Raw genomic sequence first — 21,632 nt, forward strand, 5'->3', positions numbered from 1 at the left:
TAATGCCCGGGGCCCTTCACTTCCATAATTCTTCATTTTCCAGCCTTGAACGTAAGCCAGACACATCTGTCTGGCCATATGCGTGAACCCTGGAGTCTGTGCCGAGGTGGCTGTAAAACAGGGCCGGTGAAGGCCCTTCTGGGAGAGCACACACATGTGTGTGCCCTCGGGCCATTGGCTCCCTGCCCAGAACCACGGGGCTGCAGCACTCCAAACCCATGTTAACCTTTTCTTATTTTTCCTCTTTTTGTTTAATTTAAGGGGGGAAAATCCCAAGGAAAAGGTATAAATTGTCCTGGGAGTGGGGGAGAGGCTCCTAGCTGGAGAGGCCATTATTGTTGGCAGGTACCTGGGTCACACTAATACAATAAGGAAGAGAGGAGCATCGGGTGAATTAAGATTGGAGAGATGGGCTGTAAATTACACTGCTCTGAACTCCATCAGTCTCCAGGGGTGTTAACCGAGAGGTGTAAGGCAAGTCCCCAGCTCCCGGCGCCTTTTACAGATGCAGCAAAACAGGAACCACACATGTTTGGGGAAGGGGATATGAAGATGGAGTTGAAAAAAATCCTCCTGGCCCCCACGATGACTATAAAGTCCAACTGAGATCTGGGGCTGTGGCCACGCCCCCACTTCCCTTCTCCCACCTAGACGCCTGGGCCCAAGCTCATCTGTGGGTTGGGGGAGGCGAGACCTGGCCTCCGTCCGCACCCTGTCCCTCCCTGCTTCCGGCGGTGCACAGAGGCTGGTGAGTGGGGCCGAATGGAGGTCAGAATAGGGGTGTGGGCAGCTCTCAGGCCTGTGCAGCTGGAGCCACGGCACCCAGGCAAGTCCCTGAGTACTGGGAGGCCAAGTCCGCCCACCTGGGGCTTTGAGGCCACACTCTCTGGCTCAGCCCAGGCTTTGCCTGTTATCTGAGACACCTCTTGGTATTAGGTCGGTTCTGCCCACCTCGATGCTTTCTGACCGAGTCCTTTTCATTCCCATTGCCATTCTTGGGGGCTGTCCAGAGACCAGAGCGCAGGGTACCTGGTTTGTCTGGGAAATTGGTCAGAGGTGTCTCAGTCCTAATCAGGCCCCTCAGGCAAAGCAGTCACTGAAAATCCGCCTCTAGGCATGAGGCGTGGCTTCTTGGCACCTCATCTTGGCCCTGTGAATCCCCCGCCTCCTCTCTGCCTCCACGAGGCTTTGCTGTGATTTGTGCTGCTGTCGGGCGGGGTCGGGTTTCCTGAGCAGTTGCAAACATCCCACCTGAAACATAACAGGCTCTTCCTCTGGCCACAGCTATTGTTTCCCTCGGCATTATGGCCACAGTCTTGCTCTGTAGCCAGCAGTGACATGTGTTCTGAAAATAGCTTGGCTCCCCTGTCCCCTTCCCGCCCACCCACCCTCCTGAAGATGCAGTCACTCCTTTGTGGTGGCCCCAGGAGTTTCACTCTAAATATAGCTGCAGCCCATTCACACTGCCACCCAGCTGGGGGAGGGTGGTGCTGTGGAACAATGGGGCACACACAGAGCCCCCCACACCTGTATGGAAGCTAGCGGAAGGCAGACACTCAGCCCTGGCTCCTAGCTGTCGGAGGCAGGGTGGGAGCCGGTGCACTACCAGGCCAGGGGCACGTTCACGCCGGGGCAGGAAAGCACATCAGCCTGCAGAGCTGGGCAGCCGCCCGCCCTGCTCTTGCGGTTCCAGAGCCCATTCCAGCTTCTCTGCAAACTATGGTGCTGGGCCTCCAGTTTGCTCCAGCAGCATCCACAAGGTTCTGTCCTCCTACAGAATGGTCAGGCTGTTGGCTGGACCACCCTTAGGCTAGCACTGCTTAGAGCAAGCTCGGAGGTGTCATGCTAGCCCTGCCACTCCCTCTCCATCAGGAAAGGGTACACTTCTTGGGCATTCTCACAGTAAGAGTGAGCAGATAAAATTCAATCAGATTATCTTTTTTTTTTTTAATTTTTTTTATTTTTTATTTTTTTAAGATTTTATTTATTTATTTGAGAGAGGGAATGAGATAGAGCATGAGAGAGGGGAGGGTCAGAGGGAGAAGCAGACTCCCTGCTGAGCAGGGAGCCTGATGCGGGACTCTATCCTGGGACTCCAGGATCATGACCTGAGCCGAAGGCAGTCGCTTAACCAACTGAGCCACCCAGGCGCCCTCTTTTTTTTTTTTTAAGATTTTATTTGTCAGAGAGAGAGAGAGCACAAGCAGGGGGAGCGGAAGGCAGAAGGAGAGGGAGAAGCAGGCTCCCTGCTGAGCAAGGAGCCCCGATGTGGGACTCCATCCCAGGACCCTGGGATCATGACCTGAGCTGAAGGCAGACGCTTAACCGACTGAGCCACCCAGGCGTCCCAATCAGATTGTCTTGAAAATGCCCTCCAACTCTGAGATTCTGTGATTTGAGTTCATTGAGCTCCTACAATATATCAAACCCTATGCTAGGTATTATCAAAGAAACTACAAGGAAAGAAGGCCATTCTCCTTACAGCCTAGTTTAAAAATAAAATCAGTCCTCATAAAATGATAAGTAGCAAGCAAGTCATCCTAATTGTAACTTTTAAAAAGAAAGCCAGTATACATACATTAAGGTCTGTGTTACTGACTGAAAATCCAGAGGAGGGATCCTAAGCAGAAAGTTTCCCATGAGCGCCCACCCTACTAAATGCAGAGGCCTACCATGCCATCCCAAGGGCGGCAGACAGCGCTGCCTGCTCTCTGTAGCACGTGCAGCATCTGCTCCCTTTGCTTTCTGTGGCTCGAGAAGGAACTGCCTGTCTGCACTTTTGGTGGTTATCTCACCAACTCTTCCTATTTTTTTATTTCATTTCCATTTTTCATTTAAAAAAACAAAAATAAACCTATGTCATTAAAGAAAAAAAAAACAGTAAGTATCATGAGTCCTACAGAAATCAGTAGTCCTCTCTGTCACCCCTCCCCATCTCCCACTTTGCCCACAAGTGGTTTCCCCAGAAGTCTCCCCCCGCCCCCCGCATCTATAGAAGGTGACCCATGGAGCTGGGCAGGAGGAAAGAAAAGTGACACCTGTGAAATTAATGATATGTGGCTCAGGCATTTTCTAGATACTTTCCCATACAGAGTGAGCACAGAAGTTTGCTGTGGTACAGAACTTCTCATTTCTGGTGAAGACATGGCTGTGGCCAGAGAGGCCCAGGGATAAATGACTCCATCAGCCAAGAGAGAGGAGGAAGCAGCCCCGCTCCCTGTGGAGCCCTGAGCAGAAGGAAGACCTAAGAAGGCCTTCTCTTGATGTGGCTCTGCTTCATGATATGGGTTCTTCAAGTTCCACAGCTCCTGTGTGAGCTAATTGTGTTACCTTTTTTTTTTTTTTTAAGATTTTATTTATTCATTTGAGACACAGAGATACAGAGAGAGAGAGAGCATGAGCAGGGGGAGAGGCAGAGGGAGAGGGAGAAGCACGCTCCCCACTGAGCCAGGAGCCCGATGCGGGACTCGATCCCAGGACCCTGGGATCATGACCTGAGCTGAAGGCAGACGCTCAACCATCTGAGCCACCCAGGCACCCTAATTGTGTTGCCTTTTATTTGTAATTCTCGGTGTCTCAGTTTTTAGTGGGTCAGCATCCTCAGATCATCCCCACTGTCTAGAAGGAACTTAACCTGTGAAAGAGCCCTTCTCCCAAGCCTGTCAGCTTCCTCATTAGATGTTATTGTGGATTATCTCTTTCCCAGTTTCCCACCGGCTTGCTCAAAGATGCTGTCATACTTCAGAGAAAGTTGGTTACTTAGCACCTTCCCGAAACAGAATTGAGTTCTTTTTTCCTTGCACACTTGATGACAACTTGGTCCTTATTCCCACTGATCTGATTCAAAGCATCCATGCTTTCTTTGGGTTCTCAGTTCATTCTCCAAGGACCACTGTGGCCCAGTCTTAGCTGCAGCAAGGAGGGTTCCTGTGGAACTCTCCTTCCGGGTCAGCACACTTGACTCCAGGCCAGGGCCAGTCTGTCTGAATCACAGCATTCCAGTGGAGCCCCCCCTTACCCCCACCAGAGGCTTCTGCAGCTTTTTACTCATACAAACAAAAATAAATCTCACTACCGGCCTCTGAACTCCGCAGTGGCTTGCTTCCCCCGTCTCCCCAAGCGTCCCATGGCTGTGAGTAGGGACTTGGCACTCTCCCCACCGACATCACTTTTTCACTCCCTGCGCATCCTGTGTCCTTCTCTCACCGTGCGACCCAGAGATCGGAATGGGACGTGACGGCCGGCACAGGCGCCGTGCACAGCTGCCAGGAATCTGACGGGTAAAATCTGGAAAAGTTGGGAGGGCAAATGCTAAATGCGCGCGTGTGCGCGCGCACACACACACATACACACACAGCACCACTCAGAGAGGGCCGGAAACACAGACACCCACAGAAGAGGGCCTGCGGACTCCCGATCCCTCCTTGGTCTGCCATTCTTTTGAAGGGGACTGGGCCAGTCTCATGACCCAGGTATGACACCCCCCCCCAGGCCCACAGGTACCCCAGGAGAAGGGGGAGCAGCTTCATGTAACCTCCTGAGGCTCATGAGGGCATGTGGGGAACAGGAAGCAGTTGTGTGGTGACTCACTAGGCAGAGCCAGGTTAAGGGAAGTTGTCTGCGGGCGTCCCTGGGACCGGATGATGGCAGCACAGCTCCAACCACCCTCATACAGCTTGACCCCACCCCACCCCTGGGGAACCAACGAGGCTGCCACCTCCCTAAGAGGCTGTGGCCTTTGTTCACCTTTCTGGCCCTGAGCCATAGCTCAGAGAACTCAGACGGTTAGAGCTTCCCTGTGCCCTGCTCCTAGGTGCTTCTCCCCGCCGCCACCCTGCCTGCAGAACACACAGGCGGGCTGTCAGCCCCCAGCCTCCCTTGGCCACCTGGCTTCAAGGCCAGCTCTCTCAAGGTGGGATGGTACAAGGTCCGAGGAGCTCATTCTTGTTCATGCAGCCATTTCCTCTTTAGAGTCAAACCAGAGCTGGGCTATCATTTCTGGAGGCAGGAAAACTAAAATGTGAAGAGTCGCAGTGGGGCGGAGGCAGAGATCTAGTGCTCGCTTAGGACCCTGAGCCCCTGCCCTCTCGCAGTCTGTTGTGTTCCTTCTCACGCAGAGAGACAAAGATTTGGGTGCCTATGATACTAAGAAAAATGTTGCTGGCAGTGGAAAAGCTGCGTAGAGACCAGCAAGGCCGGGGGTAGTGAGCAAGAGGAAGGCTGCTGCTCTCCTGTGAGGAGAAAGGGCAGAGGCCCCGTCCTTACAGAATGCCCGAGCTGCTGAACAAGGTTATATGTCAGTTATGTCTTAAGAAAAAATAAATTGTTTTAAAAATGCCCCAAGCCGAGTTGAGTGGAATGCGTGTCATTCTGTAGCTGACAGCCCCACGGGGAGGGACTGTGACCGAGTCCCCCGGGAAGATGGCCAGCAGCAGGGGTACTTTCCCCTGATGAGGTGAGAGCAGTAGGAAGACTGCGCAGAATGGGCCTCTGGGCTGCATTTCTCATGCCTGCCAGGGGCCTGTGGCCTGTGCCTTCCACCAGCTGTGGTGGCAGTGGCAGCAGCGACTTAGTCATAGGAAGAGGTCCCCAGTAGGTCACAGAGAAGCCACCCCCAGCATTCGGAGGTATGCCCTTTCAGTTTTACTGTCGTTGCCAGCGAAACCGGAGCGCCTCCCTCACTGACTGTTAGTGGCCAGCCCGGCACTGTGGGACCCGTCTCAGTTGGCACGCACATCTTCTCCCCTGCCCTGAGCCTGTGTCTCTGTCCTTACAAGTTGGTGTGTGGCAGATTATGAGGGGGGTGCCAGGTTTGTGCTGGTGCCCTCCTCCTGCCCTGTGCACGGGGAGCACACTGGGCAGATGCCAGCAGATCATTCTGCTTCTTGGCTGTGGTCCCCACAAGAGGAAGCAGCACAACAGCAACCATGTTCTGTAGTGACCGACGTGCCCAGAGCCTATCTCAGAGGGCCTCTGGCACTCAGGGCTCTGTCAGACTTGGGAAAGTCGGGCTTTCACAGATGTGCATGGAGCTGCCCTGAAGGAGGTGAACACCCATCAGACAGGGCCTCGGCCACGTGCTTTTCAAGGTGTGGTGTGCAGACCACTCACTGGGGCTGTGTCACATGCTTTTTCAGGGATGCACAGGAGACACTTTGGCTGCTTTTTTTTTTTTTTTATGGAAGGATAGCTTGCACGAGTAAACTTGATACCGTGGTTATCGTTGCTTAAGAAGTGGCTAAGCCAAAAAAAGTGAGTTGGCTTAAAGTCCATTTAATGAAAAACATCAAGTAACTGATGGTATAGATTGTACAGAACTGTGGCAAAGGAGCACAAGTAGAACACGAAGACTCACGTTTAGGAAACACTCTGTTGCAGGGTGGGTGGTGGCGGTTCTCATCAGCCTGGGTGTTGCTCTTTGCAAGCATGTGAGTTGGGTCCAAATCCATCACACCTCATGGACTCCTGCTGCTGTGGTGTTAATAATTCGTTGTCAGCATCACTGTTTTTGTATAGCCTTTGAGTGTAACCTTTTTTTTTTTTAATCTAACTACACAGTCAAGTAAACTGAAATAAATGATACATGTATAAAGTGTTTGCACTAAGCCGTACCCCTGTCTTTGCTGTCTAGATAATGTGTGCAAAACCACTTTCATATCCAAGGAAACTGACTCTCCCTTGTTGACTTTTATCCCAGGGTCTTACTTTCAGAAACCTGTTATTTTTAATACCATCAGGGTCCTCTCTGTCCTAGGCAGGGTTTTAGTCACACCCCATTCCTCAGGCCATTTAGTCCATGTTGATTTTTATTGCAGTACTTTGCCCAGCCCTTGGGTCGGGGGGTCCCTCGGGCCTGACAGGGGCTGGCTGTCCCTCTGAAGGGGGAAGAGTTTCAGGGGGCAGGATGCTGACACACTGTGAAGTCAGGGCCCTGGCTCATCCACCCGCTTGCCTACTCACTCTGGCTCACTCACCGTTCTGTGTCCCTGTAGGCTGTCCTGGAGGACCAGAGTCAGATGAGGCAGATGGAGCTCGAGATCAGACCCTTGTTCCTTGTACCAGACACCAACGGCTTCATTGACCACCTGGCCAGTCTGGCACGGCTGCTGGAGAGCAGGAGGTACATCCTGGTGGTACCCCTCATCGGTGAGTCAGGCCAGAGCAGCCCTGCACACGTGCTGCGGCCCCCTCCCCACGCACGCCCCACGGCCCCAGGGCCAGGCAGCCAGAGAGCCCTGCTATGTGTGTATGGCAGGATCTGCAGGCAAGTAGGGTCTGCGTGGGGCAAGGAAAATTGTTTAATAATCAGAGCAGTTCGAATTATTATGGCTGATCCATGGCTTAAACTGCTTGAGCAAATGGACTCCTGTGTCCCAGCTACCCGAGGCTGCATGAGCCCAGCCCTTGTTTTTATCCTTATAAAGCTTGCAGTAAAACAGCAAAGCTGGTTCCCGTTATTGGTAAACACTCAGCCCTGGCAGATAACGGCAGTGCTGCTGGGTGGTCTGGCAGGGAGGCTGGGAGGATTTTGAAGTGGTTAGATGCCTTTGGTCTGATTGTCTTGTAGCTTTTCATGATCATTCTGTTGGTTCGAGGTAGCATTCTTCTGGCCAGTGTCACCCTAAGGCCAGGCTGACGGAAACCCTCCAGAGCAAGCCCTTGGCTCATGCCTGTGGATTCCTGCCACTTGGGCCCTTACCACTGTCTGGTCACTGATGCTGGTGCAGGGTCAGCATCTCAGGACCCAGCTAGCTTGCTTCCACCCTCAGGCCAGAAGAGCCCAGCTGGGCTGTCTCCAAGGGAGTGTCTAGGCACTGTCTTAGTTCTTGGAGCTCTGCGGTGGGTCAGCCTGAGGATGGGCTTTGGGCTCTGGGCTCCTAATATAATTGATACAGCTAATATAGCTGATGGCTATCCTGTGGAGGGAGAGAGGGTCTAGGAGGTGATTGGCTTTTCAGTGTCCCCTTCTCAGCAGCCACTTGGCGCAAGTTCGGGATCCTTGTCCTCTGGAAAAGCTGCCAGACTGGCAGTCTGCCTGCCAAGCCACCTCTGACATCCATGCCAAGATGTTCCATTGGGCCTCCCCTCCTAGTCCCAAGTGTCTTAGTGCCAGATGAGGGTGGAAACAAAGGGCAGGAAACATCCGCCCCTGCAGAGGCTATAGAACCCTGGGGGGTTGTGGGAAACACGTTAGCACCACCTGAGAATGTTGGCACTGAAGCAGCCCTCGTCCCGCCTCCACCCTCCCTGTCTTCCTTCCCCCTCCCCATGTGGCCTGGCCAGAACCTCTTAAACCCAGGCCTCTGGACCTAAGGAAAGGCTTTCTGTTCTTCAGAAGTAGAGCAGCAAGACTGTCAGGTTGTTCCAGCTTCCCCTCTTCCCTCACTGCATCCTGGGGTAGGGTAGCTACCAGGATAGTGTGTCCCCGTGCTTTCCTACCCCAGGAGATTTTTAGGGGAAAGAGAGTAAGTGGTCGCTTTTGCTAATGGTCAGGAAATGGTATAACTGAGAGAGGTTGCTGACGTCCAAGGAGTTCCCTAAGACTGGGAAGGGGCCTCAGACACCATCCCAGGCTAGCAAGGTTCTTGGTCCCCAGCACTTATTGTGCCCCTACTGTGTGCCCGGCCTCCCTATTCCTGGGGGATCCAGGGAAAGGTAGAACTGCAAGCCCTTGGCCTCGATAGCTTGTGGTTTAATAGGGAAAGCCAGATCTGGTGGGGAGGGAGCAAATACATGCACAAACCCCCAGGAAAGGACACAGGTAGAATAAATAGATTCCTCCCCCGCCCTCCCTCCCCCCCCCCCATGCTGGGAAATGACAGCTGTCCCGTAGAAGTACAGGCCAGCCTCTTCGCACCTTGGGGGGGGAGGGGGGGTGGGGCCCTCGACTCTCAGGGTCTTTGCAGGAGACTCCTGTTCAGCAAGGCTCCCTCCGTGCATTCCCGCTCTGTGTCCAGAGCACAAAGGGTTAAGCCGACAGCCTTCCCTGCTTGTTTCTTGTGCTCTTTAACCTGCTCCTGCTCCTTAGGCCTGACCCTAGCATCAAGAAGCCCCGCCTGGTGCAGAAGCACAAACAAGCTTCCCCTTTGAAGCCTGTTTAGTTTGGAAGCAGGAAAGGAGATTTTGGGATGGAATACCAGTTTTTCGTGTTTGATGTTCTGTTTGCTGTACCATACACCCATCCACCACTACTTCCCAGCCTCAACCATACATTGTGTGGACATGCAGCAGCCTCAGGTTGCTGAAAGCATGGAGTGTGTGTGTGTGTGTGTGTGTGTGTGTGTGTGTTCCCACATGGGCCCTTTCCAGTGTGTGTGTGTGTGTGTGTGTGTGTGTGTGTGTGTGTGTGTGTGTGTGTTCCCACATGGGCCCTTTCCAGAAAGCGTCTCTGAATACCCAGACAGTGAGTGCCAGGCTCACCATGGAACAGCATGCTCATGCCGACTCCCCGAGCCATGAATCACTGCACTGAGGAGAGGCCTCAGACCCCAAACTCTCCCGGAGCCCCCAAGGAGTGCATATTTCCCACTTGACCTCAGGCTTTTGGCTGGAATTTTGGAAAGAATCTTCACCAGAAAATGAAGCCGTGTCCCAGACACATAGGCAGGCAGACACACACACACACACACACACACACACACACACACACACACACATACACACAAACACGTGCAGTATCAGAGGAGTAGATGTGCCAAGGGCATGGTTTGAAGGATACCAGGGTCCTTGCAAGTAAGGCTGTGACTGTTGCTTCCCACTTGGTGACCTCCCTGCACTCTACCAGGGGATGGGACATAGAACTTTGCCCCTTGTGAACTGCTGTGGTTGGGGATCCAGACTGATGAGGGGAAGTGCCTCTTGTCCTTTAGTGGCTACCCTTGTCTCTCCTGAGAGGCCCTTTCAATTTAATCCTGTAACTGAGGAATGTGATAGTAGAAGGGCCAGGTTTCTTCCTCTGAATACAGCAGCTCCAGAAAATCCCTGTAGGTTCCTTCTAGGAGGAGGGTGGGGCCCAGGGGAAGAGGGAGAAAGATAGAGCTCTGTGGAAAGTCTGGGACACTTCTTGCCCCCTAAGTTCCTCTAGTGTCATTGGAAGACTCCTGTGGGGCAAGATGGAGTCTGTGGTCTGGGAAGGGGCTGGCTGGGAAAGTGAGCCTAAGGTAAAGGCATACATCATTGCTGGTTGCTGAGGCTGATGATACCTTGTGGGACTGTGTCTCATCAGTGATCAATGAACTGGACGGCCTGGCCAAGGGGCAGGAGACAGACCACCGGGCTGGGGGCTATGCCCGTGTGGTGCAGGAAAAGGCCCGGAAGTCCATTGAGTTCCTCGAGCGGCGATTTGAGAGTCGGGACTCTTGCCTACGGGCCCTGACCAGCCGTGGCAATGAACTCGAATCCATCGCCTTCCGCAGTGAAGACATCACTGGCCAACTGGTAAGACCTGCGGCAGAAAGGGAGAGCCCATAGGCAGCCTCAGAACAGGGTCTCCAGGAGCTCAGGCACCTCAGGCGGCCCAGGCAGCTGAGGGGGGGCGGCCACCACCCAGGCCCAGGAGGGGCAGTTCTTCATACCCTAGATCACTCTTGTCACCGTCGCACCCCACCAAGCAGGACCAGAACATGTATGGGAGGGACTCTGGGATGTGATCCTCCCCAGGACCCCAGACGCAAGAGTATACCTGTGCCTCCGAATGGCGCCCCCTCCTGCCCAGCAGCACTTCTCACACTTTCTTCCTCCAGGGTAACAACGATGACCTGATCCTCTCCTGTTGCCTCCACTACTGCAAAGACAAGGCTAAGGACTTCATGCCCACCAACAAAGGTACAGCTTTGCCTCTGCCTCAGGATCATCCATCCCCCCCACCCCCCCACCCCCACCTTCCCATCTTCCCATCTTCCCATCCTCAGCCTTTCCCTAGGAAGGGGCTCGGGAGTTGGATGCAAGTCTGAGGCCAGCCTTCTGGAAATCCCACCTCACTGTCACAGCTCCCCCACTCCCAGGTGGACCCTGGGCCAACTAGGGGTGGACCTAGCCCTGAAAGCCAGGCTCTAGGCAGTGAGCTTTCCCGCTCGGCATGCATCCGTTTCCTTTCTTGGGTCCTCCGTGAGTCTTCTGACAGCAAGAATGTCTTTATGATTCAGTACAGCTTATTCTGGCCATGGTCTCCTGAACCCAGCCCTCTGCAGCTCTGAGAGGGCAGTCCCCACTGGTCCCTAGGGCCCACCTCCCTTTTCTTGGCCATGCTCAGCCTCTCAGTTCATCCCTGAATGTTTACCCTCTATCTGGCCGGTAGTGGAGGTCCTTCCCCAGCGAGTAGTGGGCCTTTTCTTCCTGTCTCTGTGTCATATGCTGTGGCACTTTGGGGGCAGTTGACAGCTTGAGGACTGAGCCCTCAGCCCAATTTTCAAGGCCTTTTTGGTGGCCAGTCGTCCCATCTTTGAGCCAAAGGCCCACCCTGGGACTCTTCCAGGTACTTCAGCACCTCATCCTCAATCCAGAATGTTTTCCTACACAGCCCCTCAGAGTCAGCAAGGCTCAGGTATTTTCTGCTCCCGGCTCCCAGGAGTCTGACATTTCTTCCTAGGACATCCTCACTCCATGTCATCTACAGATGTGGGCATTCTTACCGCTTGGTTTCTGTCTGTGTATAGGTGACTACATCTTGTCATTTTCTTCTGGTGGTTGTTGCCCAGCTCTCTTCCCTGCTGCTCAGTTTCCTCGCCCTGGCTTCCAGGCTGGTCAGGAGATGGTCTTCTCTCCTACTGCTCCCGCCACCCATGTCACTGCACCAGGGGCTGAGAATGAGCCCAGAAGTGCTGTTCTTCAGAGGGGTCCTGCCACCTGGCTTGCACGTTCTGTCCCTCAGGGACAGACCTGGAGCAGTGAAGTGGTAGAAAGGAGCCCTGGCTGAGCCAAACAGAGGAGCGTGGGCTCTGCTCCCAGGCAGCTTCCTAGAGGGGCACCTTCTGAGGGAGAGGTAGGCGGCATTGCAGAAGGCCTTGTTGGGAAGTATGGTTCAGATACTGCTACGGCCCCACCCAGCCTCAGAGCTGTTTCTTTCTTAGCAGAGACACATTTTGGCTTTGGCCTTACTAGTCTCCCCACCCCCCCACTTCACCCCAAACAGCCTGCAGGAACCCATTGCCATCCTGGGGACCGCCCCTATCACAATTACATCAGCAACGGCTAGTGTAATCAAACCCCATTTGTCAGTGTGAATTCTTAGCAGATTAACTTGTCAGATACACAGAGAAACCGTCACTAAATGTTTATGTGTAAACGATGTTGAATTTTAAAATCATGTGGATTATGGCGGATGGGGCCTGACAAGATGACAGTCTCTGGTTTCTAACAAAGTGAAGTTACCAGTGTCAAAACAGAGGATGTTTATTGTTAAAAATGTCTGAAAGTATCCACAGAAACCCCTGCAGACCCCTGCCAGCAATGCCGGGCCTTAGTTGACTATCCTAAGGCCTGGGACTCTCTTGTTCTGAGCCCCAGGACAGGAGTGGCGGGGCTGCGTCGAGCAGCCAGCTGGGAAGCTCAGAAAGCACAGCCCGGCACCACCCACGCCTAAGGGGCCAGGCCCAGGCCGTGGAGCCATCTGAGAGCATCCTCTCTGCTCATGTGGCCTCCCTCTCCCCATCTGCCCACCGTCTGCCCACCGCAGCCCTCACCTCCCACCCCTTCTCCTTCCGCCTGGCCCCTTCTCCCACCAGCGTCAGCCTCACGAGCCTCTCCCTCCCTCTTCCCCCAAACTCCTCCCAGGCTGACAGCCAGTTCTCAGCCTCCCTGCCTGGAGCTGGCAAGCCTGAAACTGCTCAGGTCCAGACCTGGACATTTGCAATTGCCCAGCCCCGCCAGCCCCCCGCAGTCAGTAAGCCCCGCAGGACATTTCCTGTGCCTCACTGTCTGCCGGACCTCCGTCAGGAAATACCCAGCCCTGGACTGAGGGGTGGGCCTGCCACTGAGCGGCCTGACCAGGGCTGGGGATGTCGCTTGCGTGGGGACATGGCCCTGGCTTAAATTCTCCCCAGTACATTAAAAGGTTAGGGAATTAGGAGAAGCAGTGGAAGACATCTTGCTAAGAGGTCATCTAAAAAGAACAAAGGCTGCTGGTGCCGATATAGAAAGAACTTGAAGATATATAAAATTTGAATAAAGTAAATACGGCTAGTATGATTGTAATGTTGTTGGAAAAAAAGCTTATGTAACAAGGATATATACTTGCACATGTGCATTAAAAAATCCAGAAGCACGCATAGATCTAGCCCTGGGGAACAAGACAGAGACACACGAAGGGAGAAACTAGGAGGATGGCTTTGGCTTTTCCTTTCCTTTGTCCTCTTCTGTATTGTTAGAGGTTCTCACCATTTACATCGCTTACTTTCATGTAATAGAGGAAATCATTTGGCTCTCACTCAGGGCCACCTTGGCACGGCCCTGCCAGGGACCCTTGCCCTCCTCTCCTCAGAGCTCCCTTGAACTAACCCCTCTCCTCACCTCTGGGAGCCTGGATTCACTTTGGATTCCATCTTGAGCTTTCTACCTCTTGATACCTAAAGCATTGACCTCCTAGCCTCGGAGGGAGAGGATGTACAGGAAGAGAGGAGTACCTGTGAGCCCAAGACCAGCCATGCAGTCCGAAGGAGCAGAAGAAAAGGGGCTTCCTCTACTCCCCTCAGTTCAGCGCCCCGGGAGAGGGGTCTGTGGAGGCTTAGTGGCTTGGGCAGGTCTCTGGACACGAGGCAGCTCCATCCCGGGCTGGAGGCAGGGGTCTGAAGCAGAAGGCCAGCCCTGGCCCAGCACGGTCCTCTCTAAGCCAGTAGGGGAGGGGTACCCTCGCTGAGTGCGTGAGGGAAAGACTTGTAGAAGGGCCAAGAAATGGCTGGCGCTGACCCTTCCCGGGCCACATTCCCCTCGGAAGGAGGAGAGGCAGCCCGTGCCTCTGCCCCCTGCCCTCAGTGAAGTCCCTCTGCTCTCTTACGTCTACAGAGGAGCCGATCCGGCTGCTGCGGGAGGTGGTGCTCTTGACAGATGACCGCAACCTGCGCGTGAAGGCACTGACGAGGAACGTGCCTGTGCGAGACATCCCGGCCTTCCTCGCGTGGGCCCAGGTGGGCTGAGGGGGCCGCACCGGGGCCCACCCCCGTCATGGAACCATTCCTGAGAGGCCACCAGGCGCCCAGTGTAGCACCGGCGATGCCCACGTGCCTGAGCCACCAATCCACCCAGACAATAAACCATCCTCTTCCAACCCACGCTGTGGCCGTGCTGTGGGGGAGCTGCTCCTCACAGAGCCCCTCCTGAGGGTCGGGCGGAAGCTGCTGGGACCCTCCTGGGCTGCCAAGATTTAGCAGGGCGGTGGCTGGCTGCAGTGACAGCAGGTGGGTGAGCCAGATAGGCCGCCCACGGTCTCAGCCTTTCTCCCTCCCTCTGTCTAGTTCAAGGGCTCGCGGAAGGCCTTCTCAGCCCAGGGACTCGGCCACTTTCTCAGTTGGAGACAGGGCAGGGGGTTGCATTTCCATCAGGTACAGGTGAAATGATCTTCAGAACCCCTGTGCTTCTCATGAATGTGTCCCGAGAGGCTTTGGTCATGCCATGAAGAGAATGTGCAGGGTGTGTCTGAGGCCTGGATTCCCTGATGGACCCCAGTTGGCTTCTGGACACCATGTCCCGAATAGCAGCCCTAGGCCCCACCTTTTCTACCCCCTACCCCAAACACATATCCATCCTGCTGCTCTTCTTCCTGTCCTTCTCATTCTGGGTCCATTACACTTTGCCCCTCGTTCCCCCTTGGATGGTCATGGGTCTAGAGGGAAGGGACATCTGGTCTCAGACTCCTGCTTCCTGGGTGGCCTTTGCCTTCTCCTCTCCCTCATTGGCCTTCCTTTTGCTCTAGTTCCCATTTCACGAAATTTCTTCAGACTCTTCTCAGTTCCCCCCTCCTCTCTCCTCCCTCTCTCCCTCCTGAACCATCTCCTTGGCCTCCTTCCCTTTCTAGTTAGTCCCTCTTACCTCCCCAATCCCCTCAAATTCTCCACCTCAGGTCCTTGCCATGGGGGTTCCCAATCTGAATCGTCCTCCTCTGGTACCTCCTCTGGTACCTCTTCCTTCTCTGTGCCAGGAACCTAATAAAGCTTTCCTGCCCTGACCCTCTTTCTCAGACCCCTTGTGCTCTGAGAAACTTCCAGGCTCCTGCAGACCAGCCTGAGGGTAGGGTGGGCCAGTGCCTGAGAGGGGCATCGCCTAGCCTGGAGTGTACACTGTTTCTAGCTTTGCCCTAGAAGAACTTGACACGGGGGCCTTTTGGCCTTTGAGGTTTTTGTTGCCTCTTTAGCTGGCACCTGTGTCCAGAGCCTCCCTTGAGGGGCTTCCTACTGGGAATGGGTTCTCCCAACCTGGGGACAGGGATGAAAGGAACTTGGAGGAAGACAGGACTTTGAGGAGGAGCCAGGAGTCAATTTTGATGGGACCAGAGAGGGAATCCCCCAGAGCTCCCCTTCTGGACTGTACAGGCTTCCTAGAGGATGGGAGCAAAGCGCTACCCTCCCTGAGGCCCAAGATTATAGCAGGAGGAGGGGGTACTGTGCAGGAGAGCCACCAGTGGTTTGGGGGTATGAGTCCCCCAAGGGCCTCAGAAGACTGGCTCTTTGGGGTACAGGGTCCCGGTCTCTTCTTTGAGATCCTCTCCCCTGGATGAAGGCCAATGACTGGGTGGGTGGGAGACCCATCTCTCCTTTCTGTCCCATTTGCAGCACTGGTTTTGTTTCCTTAATAAATTTTTAGTTACGAACATGCCTGACCTCTTTGTCCATCTGTCTCTGGGGCTGGGGAGGGAAGAAGGTCCAAGCCTCTCTCTGCACTTGTATGAGGGAGCCATGTCTGGCCCCTCCACCCACCCAGGTCCTTGTACAGGGCGGAAGAGAGCAGCGGGGTCCAGGGTCCTTGGTTACTGCTTTATTGCTGTTTGGTTTCGAGTATAGAAAATGGAAGCGGCTCTGGAAGAGCCTGTGTACAAGGTAGGAAATATACAAACGGGGAGGAGGGAGCTAAAGAGACCACGTTCCAGCCCAGCCCAGCCTGGGCTCGGGGTGGGGGGCCGCCCGGGGCGCATGCAATAAATATGGTCCGGGGCCCCAGGGAAGGGAGGGATGGGGAGGACACCGCGGGAGTGGGAGACCGGTAGGCCAGGGCTGCCTCAGCCCTCTGACTCCAGAGGGAGGGAAGGGTTGGCCCTGGGGCTAGTGCCACTTGTGCAAAATGAGGAACTTCACATTATCAGTCCCGGGGCGGGCGGGAGCGGGGGGCGGGGGGCCCTCCGGCCGGCTCAGTCCCCTCCCCGCTCCCCAACTCTGCCCGACGCTCCGACCCCAGCGGGGAGATTCACAGTGAGAATGGGTGTGGTCGCAAGGGCCGGAGGTAGGGCTGGGAGCGCCCCAACAGTGACACCCCTCCCTCCAAGAGCAGCACGGAGCCGGGGGGGAGGGGGCCAACGAACCACAGGAAGAGGCGGAGAAGGGCCGGGGGTCTCCTTTGGTCAAAGCTGATATCAAAAATATAAATCTCCCTTCCCCCATCCCACCCCCGTCCCGGGGTTTCACCCTCACCCCCACCCCCGGGCTAAGGCACAAAGCAGTGAGGCCAGGTGGGGCCGCCGCCACTGCGGCGACGCTGCCGGGGCTGCTACAGTCGTCCGGGCGCGGTGTGCCTGCTCGCGGCGGCCGCCGTCGTTCCCCGGCGGGGGGAGGGGGGGTACGGGGAGGAGGGCGGGCACGGGCCGGGGTCACGCGGCGGCGACGAAGGCGGGCCGGCAAGAGGCCCTCTAGGTGGGGGAAAAACGGTCGATGGTCCGGCCGTCGGGTCCGGCGGCCAGGTGCGCTCCCTGGCTCAGCACCTCGGCCGCCTTGTCCGGGCTGAGGCCCAGCTCGGCGGTGAACTTGGCCAGCGGGTAGAGGCTCTCGAGCGCCACCTTGGGGTCGTGCAGGAAGTGCGTGGTCTGCGCCAGCAGCTCGGCCGCCGCTGCCTTGTCCTGCTGCTTCAGGCTCAGCTGTTCAGCCGTGAGGCGGGCCACAGCAAAGACACCCTCGGGGAAGTCGAGCTTGCCCTTGCCGTCGGGGCCGGGGACGCCGGGCAACCCCCCCAGGCCGGCCAGCGCTCCGGCTGCGCCTGCCGCGCCACCCACGGCGTGCATCTTCATGTGGCTGATGAGGTTGCGTTGCTGGGCGAACTTGCCGCCGCACACCTGGCACTCGTAGGGCTTCTCGCCCGAGTGGATGCGCATGTGCTCGGTGAGGCGGTACTGGCGCGTGAAGCGCATGCCGCACGCGTCGCACGCGAAGGGCTTGAGGCCCAGGTGGCTGCGCATGTGGCGCGTCATGGTCCCGCGCTGCGTGAACTTCTTCCCGCAGATGGTGCAAGGATAGGGTCGGGTCAGCCAGTGCGTCTTCTCGTGCTGTCGCAGCGTGGCCGGGTCCTTGTAGCTTTTGTCGCACGACGCGCAGCGGTACGGCCGCAGCAGCTCGCCCAGGCCGCCCGGAGCCCCAGCGACCTTGTCCCCACTGCCTCCAAAAGGGGGCCCCAAGCCGGCGGCCCCCGCAGCTACCTCAGCCGCCTCGGCCCTGCCGTACAGCGCCTCCTCCTCCTCCACGTGAGCTTCCACGTGCGCATTCAGCTGCTCCGAGCTGGGGAAGCCCTTGCCGCACGGGATGCACACGTACAGGTTGTCACCGAAGCTCTCGGGCTCGCCGTAAGCCAGATGCGGGCATGGGTAGCCCTCGAGGTGGCCGCCGGGCGGGCTGGGGTCCTCGCTGCTGCCCGTCTCCTCGCTGCTGCTCTTATAGTCGTCGCCGTCGCCGCCCGCGCCTGGCCCGTCCAGGCCGCCGTGGTAGCGCGGCGGCGCCAGGCCTAGAGCGGGCACCCCGGGCGAGGCGGCCGGGTCCCCGCCGCGCTCCTCGCAGCGCTCGCTGGGGGAGCCACGCTCCCGGCCCAGCTCGTCGCCGTAACTGCCCAGGCCTGGCTCGTGCTTCATCCAGCGATAGAGGAGGCTGGGCCCGTCGGGGCGGCCCGGGGGCTCGGGTCCCGGGCTGCCGCCGCCGCCGCCGCCGCCACGGAACGGGTCCGGAGGCGGTACGGCCTCCTCCAGCTTCTGGAAAGGCAGCGGCGGCAGCGGCGGCAGGGGGAGCGGGGGCTCCTTGTAGGCTGCGGGGCCGGCACTGGGAGGGCTGTCTGGGCGCGGGGGCAGTTCGCGCTCGCCCGGCGGCCGCTCGGGAGGCGCGGAGCCCGGCGGGCTTTTCTTGGACAGGTCCAGGCCGCAGAGCGGGGAGCAGCGGCGCTCCGGGGCGCAGAGTGCGGAGGCCGGGCCGGGGCCCGAGGCGTACAGCTCCGCGCAGTGCGTGTTCACCGCGGCCTCGGGGCCCGCGGACGGCTCGCCGGCGGGCGGCGGCGGGGGCCCGGCCGGGGACGAGTAGCAGGCCTGGATGACGGGCGTGGCGGCCCGAAGGCCCCGGCCAGGCCTCCCGTAGGGAGCGTAGCCGCCGCCGCCGCCGCCGCCGCCCCGCAGGTGGCAGTACTTGCCGTGGCGCTTGAGGCGCTTCTTGCACAGCGCCACGAGGTCGGGGATCTGCAGGTAGCTGGCGGCGGCCAGCACGGCGCCCAGGCTCGGCTCGGCCCCCGGAGCCACGGCCGCGGCCGCCGCCGCCTCTGCGCCATCAGCCAGGCGGCCGGTGTAGATGAAGTCCAGCACCAGGCGGAACACAGCCGGGCTCACCATGTCATGGTCCAGGTTGAGCAGGTTGTCATGCACCACCAGGGACTTGAGGTAGGCGCTGCTGGCCGCCAGCACGTTCTTGTGCGCGCGGAAGAGGGCGTTCTGCACCACGATGATCACGTCGCACAAGAAGCCCTTGGTGCGCTGGTTGTTGAGCTGCAGCAGCAGCTGCCTCGAGTGGCCCGGCGCCTCCATCGTGTCCAGCATCGTCTGCCCAGCACACTCTCCTGCAGGGATACACAGCAGCCGGGTCAGCGCCTCACCCAACCCTGGCCGCCTCTATCCAGCTGGGCGCTTCTCCCCCGCCCCCCCCAACTTCCCCTTCCCCCTTGCCCTCAGCCAGGCAGGGGCATCGAGCACCGCGGCCTGGGCACTGGCAGCGGGGCGGCGGCGGCCTCCGGGTGTGCAAGCCTGGGCCGGGGGCCTGGACCCAGAAGAAGGGCGTCCGAGCGTGGCTGCTGGAGACGAGGCCAGGCCGGCCTGCACGGCCCAGGCCCGGGTGCCACTGGGCACACAGGCTGGGCTCTGGGGACTTCCGAGGAGAAAACTGTTTGGGGGAAGTGACCCCTTCAGAGACAGTTACCGGATTTGAGGAAAATGTCCGCTTCAGGAAAAGTCATTCAGGGCCCAGAAGTTTGCCCGACTGGGATATAAGGGAGCCGAGTAAAAAAAAACCAAAAACAAAAAAAACAACAACAACAAAGCGCCTCCCGCCTCGGGAGAAGTTGCCCCAGCTGGGGGAAGTGATCCAGTGGAGGGGAGCGCTGTGCCCGCCGTGGCGCCGCCCTGCCCGGGGGCTGTCAGGCCCTCAGATGGGGCCGAGGCGCGGCCGCGGCGCGGGGAGCGGAGGCAGAAGCTGCCGTGGCGGGCAGAGCACGAAGGCCGGCCCCGGCGCGGGGAGGGCGTTATATCGGGGCAGGAGGCTGAGGCAGGAAGCAGGTGGGGGGGAGGGGGGAGCCACGCAGCTCCCAGGGGAGGGAGGGGGGCAGCGCCCCGGGCGGGCACGGCGCACAGCCGGCTGCGGCCCTGACCCCGGCCTGCGCCCCACCCGCGTCCCGGCCCCGGCCGTCGGCCTCGGCTCTGCATTCGCGGGCCCCGGCGCCTCCCGCCCCAGCTCCCTTCGGCCCCCTCTGCAACGGGAACTCCGCCGCCCCAAACTTGGGGAAAAGTTTCCCAACTTCAGACAGGCCGGGGAGAAGCGCGCCAGCCCCAGGCCCTCGATTCCCAGCTTTTCCTCTCGGCCCCCAATTTTCGGCAGCCAGGCGGCCCTGGAGCCTGAGCCGAGCCCTGAGGTCCCCTGCCGGCTCGTCCGCCCGCCCACCCTGTTCCCGGCCTGGCCCGCAGGGCCTCGCGGCCCGTTACCTGCGGCCGCAACGCGACCCGGCTTCCCTCCCCGTGGCGGTGGCAGCTCCTAGCCGGCGCCCCACCCGCCCCGCTGCCAGGCGCCGAGCTGTGCCAGGGCAGCGCCCCTGCCAGCCCCGCCCGCCAGCTCCCCTTCCCTTCCCTTCGCCTCTCCGGCCCATGTGCGGGCAGAGCCGGCCCCGGGCCGCTGACCCCGCCGTGAACCCGGCGCTGAGCAGCGGCCCGGCGGTCCTGAGTCCTCTAGGGGACGACACCCGGAGTCCTGAACGCCAGCCGCGTTGGGGCGCCCGCGCCGGAGGATGCGCCCGAGGCGGCCAACGCGTAAGGACCGGGCTGTCCGGGTCCCCTGTCCCTCCCGGTCCCGAGCCTCAGGACCCACCTGGGGGGCATGTCGGAAGCCCCGGGCCCGGCTGCCGGCGGATCCAGGGGGGGACGTGGCTGCGCTGCGCTGCCCTCCGCCCGCCGGGCCCCCGGTCGGTCTGTCCTGCTGGTCCGTCCTCCCCGCGTCCTGGTCGCGTCTCAGCCCCGCCGCGCTTTCCGCACACTCTTATCTGGAGCGGCCCGGGCCGGCACGCGCTGCTGCAGCTATGGCGCCACCTCGCGGCCGTGCAGGGCTTTGCGCGGCACCGCCGCGACCTCCCTCGCGCGCACCTGGGTTGGGCTGGAGGCTCACAGATGCGGAGCTGGACCCGGGAAAGGGGTCTGTTCACAGGGCCACCCTCCCAGATGTGCCCACGTAAGGACCCAGGCCCCGAAACTTCGAGCCCCACAAACTCTGGGGTTTTGAGCTCAACGTTCCCATGTACATATTTCTAGATTCTCACAATTGCCTCAGTTTGGAGAAGTCCTGCCCGCAAGGGGGGGGGGGGACCCTGGGGACAAGTAGATGGGGGGGAGGGAGATTACGGAAGTCGTGAGAGAGAAGAAGGTAGACAAGATCTTGGGGGGCGACTCCTTAGACATTCCTGGATGGGACTGTCCGTTTGTACCCACCCCACCCCCAACACACCCACCTTCACTCAGCCACATGGGTTTACGTATGCACGGAATAAACCCATTTGCACCCAGACCCTCTCCAGGCACTGACACCTGCGGGCGCGCATGTTGGCGCAAACACACATCTGCCCCCTTCTAGAAGTTCGAGTCCTGGCTCTCTGGGATACTCCGGAGGCTGTCACGTAGGGCCCTCCATGAGCCTGGGCAGGGCCGTTACCCAATATCAGCCTGCCCTGAACTTAGAAGTCTCTGGAGGGACCCCAGGGCATTCGACTGGGGATGGCTGGACAGCGCCTCCTGGGGATCCCGCAGAAGGAACCCCAGCCCCCAGATTGCCCGTGTGAGCCATTTTGAGGGACCTGCTTGCTCGACCTCGTCTCCAACACACCAACCCGGAACGTGGCCGCAGGGACTGCAGCCCGGGATCCCCCGGCAAGGTTCTGCATCCCACGTGAAGGCCCGGTTCTTGCAGGTGACGCCCCTTCTGGGAGGGAGGGGACCC

General features: G+C 58.5%; 2 protein-coding genes across 7 annotated transcripts in view; one reads left to right on the top strand and one right to left on the bottom strand.

Annotated features, from left to right (window-relative positions):
- The window catches only part of SMG6 (SMG6 nonsense mediated mRNA decay factor), a 229,584-nt gene extending 213,783 nt beyond the window's left edge, over window positions 1-15,801 (top strand). For all 4 annotated transcript variants that reach the window (XM_036091094.2, XM_036091101.2, XM_078068061.1 and 1 more), the window contains 4 exons: window positions 6,993-7,146; window positions 10,226-10,437; window positions 10,743-10,824; window positions 13,999-15,801. In XM_036091094.2, coding sequence (XP_035946987.2) covers window positions 6,993-7,146; window positions 10,226-10,437; window positions 10,743-10,824; window positions 13,999-14,129 — 579 coding nt within the window. In that variant the 3' untranslated portion in view covers window positions 14,130-15,801. The remainder of the gene's footprint in view (window positions 1-6,992; window positions 7,147-10,225; window positions 10,438-10,742; window positions 10,825-13,998) is intronic.
- Window positions 15,802-15,948: 147 nt separating this feature from the next.
- Window positions 15,949-20,684, bottom strand: HIC1 (HIC ZBTB transcriptional repressor 1). 3 transcript variants are annotated; one of them, XM_036091112.2, is made up of 2 exons: window positions 20,514-20,684; window positions 15,949-18,999 (listed from the first exon to the last, which is right to left on the bottom strand). In XM_036091112.2, exon 2 carries the CDS (start codon window positions 18,977-18,979, stop codon window positions 16,829-16,831), a length of 2,151 nt encoding a protein of 716 aa, XP_035947005.1. In that variant the 5' UTR covers window positions 18,980-18,999; window positions 20,514-20,684; the 3' UTR covers window positions 15,949-16,828. The 3 variants fall into 3 exon arrangements, with proteins under 3 accessions (XP_035947005.1, XP_077924190.1, XP_035947003.1); XM_078068064.1 differs by lacking the exon at window positions 20,514-20,684 and adding an exon at window positions 20,135-20,194; XM_036091110.2 differs by lacking the exon at window positions 20,514-20,684 and adding an exon at window positions 19,356-19,628.
- Window positions 20,685-21,632: the final 948 nt, after the last annotated feature.

The sequence above is a fragment of the Halichoerus grypus genome, chromosome 2, assembly GCF_964656455.1.
Source record: "Halichoerus grypus chromosome 2, mHalGry1.hap1.1, whole genome shotgun sequence".
In the NCBI taxonomy this organism is placed as follows: Eukaryota; Metazoa; Chordata; class Mammalia; order Carnivora; family Phocidae; genus Halichoerus; species Halichoerus grypus.

Bases quoted from the DNA above. Each gene is read 5' to 3' on its own strand.
- HIC1 (XM_036091110.2), bottom strand. From the start codon at position 19,392: ATGACTTTTCCTGAAGCGGACATTTTCCTCAAATCCG. The intron at 19,000-19,355 runs GTAACTGTCTCT...GTATCCCTGCAG, and splicing joins GGACATTTTCCTCAAATCCG to GAGAGTGTGCTGGGCAGACG.